This window comes from Silurus meridionalis, chromosome 29 (assembly GCF_014805685.1).
Source record: "Silurus meridionalis isolate SWU-2019-XX chromosome 29, ASM1480568v1, whole genome shotgun sequence".
Taxonomy (NCBI): domain Eukaryota; kingdom Metazoa; phylum Chordata; class Actinopteri; order Siluriformes; family Siluridae; genus Silurus; species Silurus meridionalis.
Genome location: NC_060912.1, coordinates 4,325,145 through 4,338,964, shown reverse-complemented (window position 1 = coordinate 4,338,964; position 13,820 = coordinate 4,325,145). Strand labels below are relative to the sequence as shown.

The following is a 13,820-nucleotide window of genomic DNA, read 5'->3' as shown; positions in this document are numbered from 1 at the left end:
TCTGTTCAATACTACTACTACTAATAATAATAATCATAATCATAATAATAGTTATTAATCGTGGGAATGAGCAATTATTAATAATTCTGATTATTCGCACGATGCTTATTTGCGATGACGTTTATTCACAAAGTAAGCCGGGGACTGTCTCCCATTGTAGAATTGTATGCGCAATTCTTTTGCAGAATTGATTATCTAAAACTTGCTTATGGTCTCTAGTTGCTGGTAACTACTTCCGGTTCACGTCTGTGCGCATGACAGAGGTTGCGTCTTATAGTTATTAAAGACTAAAATTGTACTGAATGTAGATTTACTGATATATTTTCGAGATCGGTATATTTTTATTTGGTGATTTATAGGATAATAAATCGTGAGAATTTAGAAGGCAAACTAAGCACATTATCAGGCTGTGGAGAACTCACTGGTGTCTCCTAATAGTTTGTATATATTGTAGTTACATAGCGCAATGAGCCTGCGGCGTATTTTTCTTACTGCTCGGTGTTTTGTTGGGGCTTCGCGGTCACTACAAGCAACATCTAACATGCTATGTTTAATGAGGTTAGTTCTCTCCATTTCAGCTGCTTGTTCACAGGAAAAAAACCAAGATTTGATGAGCTCGTTGTTGTACAGTCAGTTGTACACACAACCATACATTCAATGTGCCTGTTGTTATTTTTAGTAAATAAAACTTGCACGATGTTCTCTTGCCATTTTCTCACAGAAACATGTCATCACAACAAGCTGACTACCTTGAAAGGACCTCGAGTGTTAACAGACAGAAGGTGAGTCCTCTGGTCCGTGTGAACCCAGTGTATAGGGAGGCAGAGGCTACATGCAGGACATGGGCTCCAAACACACTGCATTTAACTTCTCAGCTCAGTAATGTTTGGTTTAGATCCTACTTAGGTCCCTTAGGGGATAAAATCATGTTTGCTATCATCCCTCAGTAAGAAACATCAAATCAAATCAAATTTTATTTGTCACATACGTACAGGGTACGACATGCAGTGAAATGCTTTTTACAACGGTCCGGCATGAGGGAATAGGATGGGGAGAAAAATAATACAAGGAAAAAGAAGGCAGATAAATAAAGTATAAAAAACTATACAAAAATATAAGAATATATAAGGGTATATGTGGGGAAAAAAGGGTGTATATACAAAATATGCTTGTGGCAGTAAACAGTAAATCAGTAAACAATTTAAGGTATTGTAATTGTCCTTAAAGTGTCCGTGTGCGGTATGGTGTGGTATAAAATATAAAGTGCACTGTGCTGTGCGAGTCCAGAGTTTAAAGTGTCATTATATACATTATATAAGTATCAATCTTTGCACATTAAGTACTGTTTATATTGCATTTTACGCTTAAGTTAAACATTGGATAATATTCGAGGTGGTAGCCTAGTGGTTAAGGCCTTGGACCTTGAATCTAGGGGTTGTGGGTTCAAGTCCTGGCCATACTGGCTGCCCCTCTTCGTTCCTTGAGCAAATATACACACACACAATGTGATAAGAATGTAATCTGATTTAATTCTAAGGTTTTAATTTTGCTTGTTGAATTTTATCTCAGTATATTAAGAAACTTTTGTAGGTTAGTGTGGCGGCCATTGATTTTTGTTGTCCTGTATGCACACATTCACTTCTGGTCAAATCTGTATATTTCACTCAGAAAAAATTATGCAATAATGATTTGACTCTTATAATAATGATTTGAGCTTAGTGGCTGGATTTCTTTAATGATGACTGTAGGTTTGTGTTTGATCAGTTGTTGCGTGTGTGTGTGTGTGTGTGTGTGTGTGTGTGTGCGCGCAGGCAATATTTTCAGCACGAGTCTGTGCCATTTCAGATGAGTCAGACACTGTGAAGAGGCTACAGCTGGAGGTGCCACATCCTGATTTTAGTTTTCATGCTGGCCAGTGGTAAGGACTGTGATTATGCAACAAATTAATTGTTAATACTTTGGCCAGATCATCATTTTTAAGGGCTGAGAATGTTGTGATAATATTTATCTGTGAACATAACAGATGCTTGCACAGGGTGAAATCTATTTGCATGTAAGATGGGCACACCAGACAAGTATTTATAAATACTGAGTATTGGTGGTAATCATTCCCTGTGACTCATATTTTTTATTATGTTCACCAAGATTTGTTTGATTAGATTTGTTCAATAGTTTGTTCAGTCAAGCTACTTCAGTCCATGCTAGTTTTCAAATGCAGTGTTCCTCAATTTCTAATCATTGTGAGTCAGCAGATCCTTCACATCATGGTATTTGTCTAAGGTCATTATTAATCATTATATATTTATAAACTGAAATTATGCTTTGTGCAGATCTAAATCTTCTCAAAAGTGATGTATTCTCCTCATAGCTTGTCTCCACTCTCTTCTTCTTGTTAAACTAGTTAGACACATCCAAACTTAATAGGTGTTTCATTCTAGGGCTGTAGCTATCAATTATTTTAATAATCGAGTATTCTACCGATATATAATTTGTTTCCTTTTTAGAAAAATTTAAATTTTATTGCTGAAATTGCATACAATAATATCTGTAATATTAAAATAAAAATATAAAAATAAATTTCAGATTACTCTACAAAAATATGTAAACACACTGTACAGTTATTTCTTTATGCTTTAGTTTGAAATGATCCCAAACTTCGGAAACCTTCTCTCGTTAAAAAAATTATAATTTCTCATAATTCTGACTTTTTTTTCTCACAATTCTGACTTAATTTTTCATAAACATCCAACATTTCTGGTGCATCCACCAGTAACCATCGGCCTGAAGTTTGAAGCTGTTGGTGTATGAACGAGGCTCCTCTGCTTCATCTGTCTTGTTCTGTCTCCTCCAGAGCTGATTGTGACAAAGTTCTCTCCAGTGATCGGAGACTTAGTTTGAGACCATGCTATTCTATTAATTATAGCCATTTTCATTTTCATGTGTAAAGCTTTCTGCCACTGCAGAGGGGGTGACGCTGCCCGATTGGCTAAAAACAAGTCCGAATTGTAAGGAAAAAACTAGGAATATCCAGAAATAAATTTGGAATTGCGAGAAATACAAATGTAATTGCGATGAATAAAAGTCAGAATTAGGCAAACTTTTTTAATGTGTCTTCTTAATTAAGTATTTGCCTCAATGATTTTTTTGTATACAAATGACCAATTTACTTGAGGAATTGTTTCAGCTTTATTTCATTTATTGGCAAATACCAGTTTGTTTAAATCAGCCACATACTGGCTCCTTTATTTTGTATAGAATCTGTATCGCTCTTATTCAGGCTCAGCAACCTAATCCACTAAAGAGGCATGTTCTTTTAAAACCTCCACTTAGTGCTCCTTCACAGCTACCAAAGCATTCATGTTTTATATAGACAGGATTTGAATGAAAAATATAGAATGAGTTTATATAGAAGTGAAGGAGAACATTCCTATTTCATTGTAGGAATAAAAAATAACATGCCAGGGACTTTGTTTTAAATAAAAATGATCAAGTTAATGTTTACTAAAAGATGGATGGATACTTTTTATTTTATTATTTTGCAGAATTGTATGTGTTTTGGTCTGATTTGGTCACAAGATGATATTTGACACAGAAATGGTTTTGAGGAGCACAATCACATTAATGGAAGACTGGAAGTAATGGAAGCATTGAGTGAATTAGACTGTATTGTTTATACTTTGTTAATAGTTAAATTTATTAAACCAGTAGATGAAATAATGCAACAGGTATGCAAATTCAACTATTATTACTACTCAACATGAAAACTATGACCTGTGGTCTATTCACCTTGTAGAGAGAATGTGGACAGTACCATACGAATAAACATAGCAATATTGGACTATACTTGGTTATATTTAAAGTAGTTAACTATACTGCCACACATCAAACGGCAACTAGCTAACTATACTCAGCTAAGTTAACAAGAACTTCAATGGGTGCAATGTGGCCTCTAATCTATTGTATCTAGACACTTTAAAAACAGCAATATTATGGGATTTAGATGCGTGCCATCCAAGTAGACTTGTTAAATTCATTAGCAACCACATTTTTGGAAACATCTTTCTTATTCTTTTCTTTGTGTTTTAGTTTTGTAATAAAAGGGACAATCCATGGGGCATTTTCAGGTTTTTATATATATTTGGTAGCAAATGTGGGAAAAGCAGTATAAGAAGGGGAAATTTTAAAGCACTTAATTAAATATGCATTATTGCAATTGTATTATAAGGGACTGTAAATGATTTTATGCTCTGTTAAGGCTTTGTTTAGATTTTTAGGCAGAATTGAGTGCATGTCCGATTACTGACTGTGTAATAATCATGACCCTGACAATCCTGATGACCCTTCATAACACAAGTATTAAATTCAAGTATAAATTAGAGCTGTTGCTGTAATTCTCTCTGCTTTTGTCACAGGTTTTTGCTTAATGTAGTAAGAACTCTGCTTCAAAGCGAATATTTTGGGGCAATTTAATGGCAAATAAAATTCATCTGGTGGTAGTTGTCACCTTACATGTAATATAAATGTCAACAATAATATTACTCATAATCTCCAATATTTTGTTTGATGATAGTCTGGTTGTTTTGTTTTTTTTTCTGTTTCTTTTCTGACTTCCTTACATCCCTGAGCGATGGTTGTGGGGTCAGGTAGCACACTGTCTGCTTAGATGTTACTATGGAGAGCATAGCCCATATTAAATATGTTTTCTTTTAGGTCAGTAAAACTACTACTTCTTATCTAAATATTCATATTTATGTAATAAGTATTATCTCCAAATAGCCACTGCATAAAGCATTTGCTTTAAAGTTTTAACGTACTAATAGGCATGGCAGAGGCTCAAATTCCCAGTGTGATTTAACATCTAGTGAAATGAGCGCATTTATTTCCTTAGTACAATTTCTTTTGTGTAATGTGCCTAGGAACCACTATTATGGGCTTTTTTGTTTCGGGTTGAAAAAAACAGATCAATCTCAGGCATTTCATTAGTGGATAGCAAAGGTCATAACATAAGTTATTTATTTTTTTGTAAACCAATAGTTTTGAAATAAGCCTACATTGCTTGTAATAACAGCTACTAGTTAGTATTTAAGCAGGTGCCACAATAACAGGCAAATGTCTGATGCCATCTGTACAAAGATAGTGAAAGTGCACTATGCACATATGTGTAGCATGCAATGCATGTAAACTGTTTTTGTGGCCATTCTGCTACTAGAGTAAAGTTCACTACAAGTTTGTGTTCTTTAGGCTGTTTGCACATTCCTGGGTGAGCACAGCACTGTGTCATGCATGCACAGTTTTAGCATCTAGTAAAAACTTTATTCATGATTATGTAAGGATAGTGAGTGGAGCTTCCATGGTTTTCATTTCTATGCTGTGTGCATATGTGCAGGATGAAGTTTGTAACAAAGTTCAAATCTAGATTGTATGTTGTTAATAATGAGCACTGTTTTAAAATATCTTTGCATGTTTATTCCTGACAATGAATCTGCAATGTTCGTATTAAACTTTCTAAGTATTATTTACTTATATTTATGGAGTGGATTAGCACCAATAGCGTTGCTGCTCTAATTGTTAATGTTTAGTCTAGTTTAATCTAATTTATTGAATATGTTTATGTCCAATAACCCACTAAGCAGTTTATTATTGCAATTATTATTATTTATGTATAGAATTTCCTCAGATACATATTTATGTGTATATGGTCAAATCCATCACAAAATAAACTATCTGTATCAATCTGATGATTTCATATCCCTTATCTGACCTCTGTAGTAGTTAGTAATTAAACTTCCCCACTCTCAGTTGGGGGGAGTAGAGAATTCCATCAAGCAAGGTCTACTGACTATTGCAGTGAGGTCATTAGAATTTTTAAATTCATTTTTATTTGTATATCGCTTTTAACAATCAACATTGTCTCAAAGCAGATTTACACAGATAATGTGGTGATAAAAAATCAATATGTTCTGTAATATATATATATATATATATATATATATATATATATATATATATATATATATATATATATATATATAGTTTGTCCCTGATGAGCAAGCCGGTGGCGATGAAGGTAAGACCCTCAAGACATCATTTCACACCTTTGCACCTGGAGTATATATATATACTCACTGTGGCTATTTTCTCCCACCCTAATGAAAGATAGCTAAAGCAGCATGAAGGAGCAGCAGAGAACATACTGAGCCAAGCACACACAGCCTCCATCCACGGGGAGCATCTAGGCACATGTACACATATACTCTAAGCTCCACAGATTTACTGAGTATGGCTACTCTGTGCAGAATTGAACAGTATGAAAAGCGTCAATGCCAAGAGCTGATAAAACTTATCACCTCATTTTTGAGGGAAGGAGGAGTAGAGGAAGAAAACCAAAGTGAAATGATTGCTTTTAATTCAGTATGTAGCCCAGTGACACTGGTGGCATATTAAAGGACAAAGTGCTACCACTTTGGGACATGAGTGCTACACAAATGAAATGAAAATGTGCTTATGTGGTGATCATGGTGGCGTTTACTTCCCCAATTCAAAAAAAGTTGGGACAATGTGCAAGATATAAATAAAATCTGAATGCAATAATTAACAAATCATAAATCCATGTTCTGTTTATAATAATACAAAAAAAAGAATGTTTAAACTGAGAATAAATACCATTTTAAGAAAAAAATAGTATTTTCAATTTTTCTACAACAGGTTAAAAAAAAAAAAAAAAAGTTAGGACAGACCCATTTTTACCATTGTGTAGCATTGTCTCTTCTGTCCGTATCCATCTGGAAACTAAGACCAGTTGCTGAAGTTTTGGGAGAGGAATGTTGTCCCATTTGTGTCTGATACAGGATTCGAAATGATCTGTTCAGTTCTGGGTGTGCTTTGTTGTATTTTTTGTTTCATGATGTGCCAATTGTTTTAAATGGTAAAAGGTCTAGACTGCAGATAGACCAGTTTAGCACTCTTCTGCAACAAAGTCATGCTATTGTAATAGATGCAGTATGAAGTTAGCATTGCCTTGCTCAAATATGAAAGGCCTTTCCTGAAAAATATGTTTCAGGATGGAAGCATTTGTTGCTCTTAAACCATTATATACCATGCAGCATTGATGAAGCCTTTAAAATGTGCAATCTGCTGAGCGCTGATAACAAGCCAGATGGTCCCTCTCCTCTTTAGTCCGAAGGACATGTTGTACATGATTTCCAAATAAAAATAAAAATTTAGATTAGTCTGACCACAGAATAGTTTTCCACTTTGCCTAAGTACATTTTAAATGAGCTTTCACCCAGAGAGGATGGTGGCCTTTCTGGATCGTGTTCATGCATTCCTTCTTCTTTGCATGATAAAGATTTATCCTGCATTTGTGGATGACATGGCAAACTATGTTCACAGACATTGATTTCTGGGGGTGTTAATAAACCCATGCCATGATTTCCATTACAGAATCATGACTGAGCACAACACCCCAAAACAACACACATGAATACTGCCAGGTGATGTTTACATCAGGTTTAGTCACCACCGATGGTGATTTTTAAACGCACGACGATGCCAAAAGATAAACTCTGGAAAGAATTTATTGTGAAAGGAAGGAGGAAGACGGTGAACAACTTTCTTGGTAGGCTACTGTTTAGATACAAGCCGTGTAACAGACACTGAGTCTTTTATTAAAGCTTGTGTAAAGTTCATTAGTTACAATGTATACACCTGCGGCTTATAGACAGGTGCGGCGTATTTATGTTCAAAATAAAAATCTTTGTAAAATTCAGTGGGTGCGGCTTATATTTGGGTGCGATTAATAGCCAGGAAATTATGGTACACCTCTATGCAGTTGACTCTGTTATTTAAACATATTCTCCTTCCATAGTAAAGACATTGCAAGAACTTTAGACTGCATTTGATTATTTATTGGCGGTTTTGTTAAGTTTAACACTGATTTTAACTACACAGAACAAAGTTTCAAAGTTTACAAATGCTTAGTCTGCTGCTTAATGATGCCCACATTTTCACATTTAGTAATTGAGCTAGGTAGATTAAAATAAAAATAGCTTGTAATCTTGGCCAGGTCTCTCTGGTAAATAAGATCATTGATCTCAATGGGAGTTTCAAGTAAAATAAAGATAAAATAAATTAAATGCTCATAAATCTAAAGCCAGTTGACCTGCAACAAGGTAAGAAAGCAAGCAATAGCACAGTGACAGTAAGTGGAACATTATCAATTATGACTCATGTCAAACTGCTGGGCTTAAATTTATATTATTTATTGTCAAATATAGTATGTTCTGAATTAAATGTTAATTGACTGAATCTTGTGTTCAGGGTGGACTTTTTCATCCCAGGTATGGAAACAGTTGGAGGCTTTTCAGTGTGCTCCAGCCCTGGGCTTCTGAACAGAGAACATATTATAGAGCTGGCAGTAAAAACACCCACCACCCACCTGCACACTGGATACACACCAAGGTGAGTTTGTGGTGTGTACAACCCCAATTCTAAAAAAGTTAGGGGGCTGTGTAAATGTAAATAAAACACTGTGGAGGTTTGTAAATTTCATATTTTATTCACAATGGAACATAGAAAATGTGTCAAAGGTTTAAGGTTTAACTGAGGAAATGTATAATTTTAAAGAAGAAAATTAAGTAATTTCGAATTTGAGGGCCACTGTGTAGCACCCTCTTCCTTTTACAACAGTCCTTATATGTCTGGGAATTGAGGAGACTAGTTGCTAGTGTTTTTTAAAAATAAGTGGTTCCCATTTGTGTGACATACAGAATTCCAGCTGCTCAACATTCCTGGGTTGTTTTTTGTCTGCTGATATTTTTTTTATCTCATTATGCGCTAATCATTTTCAAATGATCAAAAGATCTATTGACTGCAGGCATTACAGTTCATCACCATTATGTTTCTACAATGTGAAGCCATGCTATTGTAATAGATACAGTATGTGGTGGTTTAGCATTGTCTTGTTGAAATTTGTAACGTGTTCCCCACAAAAAAACCACGTAATCTGGATGGAAGCATACTGTATGTTACTCTAAAACCTGTGTATACTATTCTGAATTTTAAGTTTGGTTTTGTCTTGCGACACAACAGTTTTCAATTGTGCCTCAGTCCTTTCTAAATTAGCTTTGGCCCAGAGAAGACTGCATTGTTTCTGGTTCATGTTCACATATGGCTTCTTTTTTTACATGATAGAGCTTTAACTTTTTGGGATGTGAATGGCATGGCGAACCATGTTTAAAGGCAGTAATTTCTGGAGTTGTTTTTAAGCCAATGCAGGGATTTCCATTGTGCACAGAATCTCAGAATGTTTTGATGTACTGTAAAAGATGACATTCAAAATCTTCGTATTTTTGTGTTGAGGAACATTATTCTGAAATTTAGAGACTCTCTAAAATGCTATTTTGTTTAAATACCCAATTATGTCACTGAATTTTTACCAACTAACATAATTAGTTACAACGCTTATTTTCCCAGATTTTTGTTGCCCCTTTCCTGTTGCAGCCATTTTACAGCCATTTCCACATTTAAACATTTGATATGTTGTCTGTGTTCTATTGTGAATAAAATATGGGTTTATGAGATTTTATGAGAAATCATGGCATTTTATTTTATTCAGATTTTACAGTGTCCCCACTTTGGGGGTTGTAGAGGCAAGAAGTTGATTATAATATAATTTCTTTAAAGGGTGTTAAGTTTTTGAAAAAAGATTCACTGACAATTAGAGATGATGGAAATAAGAAATAATGTAAATTCAGATAATGTTTCAGAAACCGAAAATTAATAATATAAAAGTACAGTAATACAGTAAAATAAATTTGTGATGTTATTGTATTACTGTATATTATAAAAATAACCTTAAATAAAAACAAACATTTACTGTACCTTTGAGAAGAGTTGAGGCTGGTATGAGGGAAAGGAAGGAGGAGAAGGGTTATTGCTTCCATTATGATGTCGGGAAGGTTTTCACCCGAATGACTGACTTCACTTCATATAATTTTTTTTTTTTACATTTATTTTAATTATTTGAGTTATTTGAAATCTCTCTTTTTGCTCACTTTTAATCATGAATCTCCTTCTTAGCACCTTCCATTTCAGGGTCCTTTTTCACGGGAGACATTACTTCACTATTACAGTAATCATTACACTTATTAACAGCTAGACAGTAGGCAAAATACACTGCTTTATGCACACATGTGGTCACAGTAAGAATATAGTACAGTACACATGGTAAAGAAAACTCTACTTCGGTTGCTTACAATACAGTAGCTACACACAGACTGAGGGCAAATGCTCTACTTGGGTGAGCGAACAGAACCATCAGCGGCGCACGTGATTGCTTTCTGTGGAAAAAATATATATATGACACGTATAGCTCGTATAACATTTTACTCGCAAACTGAGGTGCTACGGTATTAAATGTAATACACATCTGTATTACCCAACAAATATAAACAATTTAATTTGATTATTCCATTTTCCATTCATTTAATTTTATTTAATCAATTTAACCCATCTTGAAAATCCTCTGTATGACCCTGACCACAGTGCTGTAACTCAGTTTCAGGGTTTACCGGTCTTTTTACAGCCTCTGCCATCTTTGTGGAGAGCAATAATTCTGATTCTCAAATCCTCAGAGAGTTCTATGACATAAAGTGCCATGTTGAACATCCCATGGTCAGTATGAGAGAATTGTACTCAAAGCACCAAATTCTAACTGCTGTAATACAAGATACCCAAATTTGTATGGTCCTGTCATGCAGACAAAAACATGTACATGATGAATAGGGCACATGGCTTTGCAAGATTAAGCGACATTCAGGTGTTTTTATATATATATATATATATATATATATATATATATATATATATATATATATATATATATATATATATATATATAGTTGTCTTCTGTTTAATATTTAGTTTTTTTCCCCTGTAATTTCTGGTGTGGTTCATGTCATCTTGTACTTATTGGACATGCTTACATTATCTAAAGATTTCAGTACATCCAAGTTCCCATTCAGAAGAATGACTTATCCCATAGATGTTGTAGGTTGCTGGACAAAGATGCCTTTGATGTCCAATGCCACCTATTTGCCTGCAAAGCTCTATCATTTATGGATCTCTATTTATTGTAAAGGCGACAGGTTCAGAGGTCTCTGACCTTTAATATTAAAATAAACTAATTAACCAGTTGTTTCAAATATTTATTAATAATAATAATAATAATAATAATAATTTAATTATCATAATCTGCAGTCTGTCACTCAAATTGTAAAACGGTTATTTCAGTAAAGCTACTTTGTACAATGTAATAATTTAAATGACAAAATGTTATTGAAAAGTTACAAAGAATGCCGAAGGTTCAATCCATTGAATCCTAAACACTTACATATTCTTTGTCTGTTGCATTCAGTGCCATAAATCTAGATAGTGTGTAGATATTGAGTGTTATTCTGACACCAATGGCATAATCTCTTGGTATAATTGTCACCTAAAAATATTTTGAATAACTATAGTTTAAACATTTGAATAGATATTTTCTACATGCAAATATAAAATGGTTTGACTGAGCTGACTTTTTCTTTCTCACATAATCAGTGTACATTAGGTTCGCTTGTAGAAGTGCGAGTTGGAGGGGAGCTTTATTTCGACCCCATGCCGTCTGATCATACAGTGGACCTGCTTTTGGTGGCTGGTGGCGTCGGTATCAACCCTTTACACTCCATCCTTATGCACAGTGTAGATCTACTCCGACTGAAAAACCCAAACACACCAAGACAGACACACATTTGTTACAGTGCCAAAAACTCAAAGGAGCTGCTGTTCAAAGTGAGTGTGTATGAGTATAATCTACAACCTTTCTTTACTGATTAAAGTGTATATATTAATGGTTTAACACCTTTTTTTTATGTAAACAAAATGTAGCCAAGTTAAATCATGTCAGAATATTTTCCACCTGTAAGCAACAAACAATATCTAAGGGAAAAACAATAATGTTTTTTTTTTGTTGTTGTTTTTTAACCAGTAACCTGGTTGCACATGTATGCAAATCCTGAAGTAAAGAGCAACTTTTTCTGTGCGATTTTAGTAAGATCTTATGTTGACACAAACCCAGCAGGCCAATGTTAGTCAGCTTCTTTTCTTCCAGTTACCCTTCTGCACGGTTATGGCCAAAGTTCAAATTCAAGCCGGCAAAGGAATGGCTTTAGAATAATAAGATGAACAATGTTTTGACTTTAATTTTTTAAAGCACAAATCAAAGTCTTCAAAAATGATCTGAAGCTGTGTGCAGGAAATATACTCACTGAGATCTGAAACATTATCATCAAGAAATGTGGAAGAAAATTAGCAAATAATAATGAGCTATTACAGAGAAATTATGCTTTAACTGAAGCATTTTTATTTATTTATTTGTGCAACCAGCACTTTTAGTTTTCTGAATTTTCTGAATTCTGAATATTTCCAATTGTTTTTTACCTTAATTTTGCTTGCTTGTTATAACATGTACTGTTTAAGGGCTGGCATGATTTTTTTTTTTTTTATTCTTTTAACAAATACTTTCAATGTTAACAGGGGTGTTTAGATTTTTTTATACTATATTGATGTTTGAAGCATCACTGCTAGTAATTAAATGCAGCGTAGTCTTAGTGTTTTTAATCATTAATAGTTAGATGCTTCTAACAGCAATATTGTTAAGTATGTTATTTTGAATGTGCAACTAAAGGAAAATACAGAATACGTTATTTGATTTCTAGACAAAAGATTTTACAGCATTCACCAAATACTTTTAAATTAATTATTTTGTTTTGTTTGGCAGATCTGTTACATTTGTGTATATTTTCTTTTTGTTTTTCAGAACAGCATCATTGGTGTTTGTCAGGAATTTCCAGATAAATTTACATGTGACTTCCGAGTGACGCAACAAGAGTTTGAAATCGAGCCAGACCTCCAGTGTTACACAAGCAGTAAGCCTCACATGATCTCAATTAACTTCATTTAAGTTTTGTCGGTTCAGGACTATTGACTTGCAACATGAAATCTTGATTTACTATTATGAGATGTTCTTACTCTGTGTCTATACTTGCAGGTGGAAAAATATCCCAGGAGGTGCTGAGGCCGCATGTTAAACCTGGCCGCACGTTGTGTTATTTGTGTGGGCCACCACCCATGATTGAATGTGTTAGTAGAGACCTACAATGTCTTGGCCTGTCAATGGACAAAATTCTTTATGAGAAATGGTGGTAGATTTCCAGCATGTGCATTTGGGGTTTGAAAGTACAGGAGAACAGATATTTTATGTATAATGCACAATTTCCTAACTATTCAACTGCATAACTTTACTAGTCAATGCGGTTTTCTCATCTACAAACAACATCTTAATTAATACATCACAAACAACATTTGCATAACATGCATTTTTGGTCATATCAGGTAATATGGGAAATAATACAGATTTTAATTTGTTATTAAAACAGTTTTTTCACTGGATGTAAACATGGGTATCTCCTGTTGAAAAGAGTTTAAAATAATTAAAATGTGCTCAAATAATATTTGCTATTATTTAAAGTGTGGCATAGAATTTTGTTTGTCAAATAGTTTGTTTGAGAATGAAGTCTTTTATACAAACTGGTAAATGTAATATGTATAGTGATGATTAATTATTCAGTCAGGGATGCTGGATATGAATGTTTTTTCCCCCTCTTTAATAGTCTGTTATATAGAGTGTTAAATGCATTAACACATTTCATTTCTCAGTTATAGAACAATGAACTAAATGACAACAAATAAAAAAAAAAAACAAGGTTTCCAGAAAGGAC

At 34.0% G+C, this 13,820-nt stretch overlaps 1 protein-coding gene across 1 annotated transcript; it reads left to right on the top strand.

Moving 5' to 3' along the window:
• Positions 1-217: 217 nt before the first annotated feature.
• On the top strand, positions 218-13,563 carry oxnad1 (oxidoreductase NAD-binding domain containing 1). The gene is given in 8 exon segments (XM_046844214.1): positions 218-558; positions 722-782; positions 1,812-1,918; positions 8,320-8,420; positions 8,423-8,460; positions 11,602-11,832; positions 12,860-12,968; positions 13,091-13,563. Coding segments are annotated over 8 exon segments (897 nt in total). The 5' UTR covers positions 218-466; the 3' UTR covers positions 13,249-13,563.
• Positions 13,564-13,820: the final 257 nt, after the last annotated feature.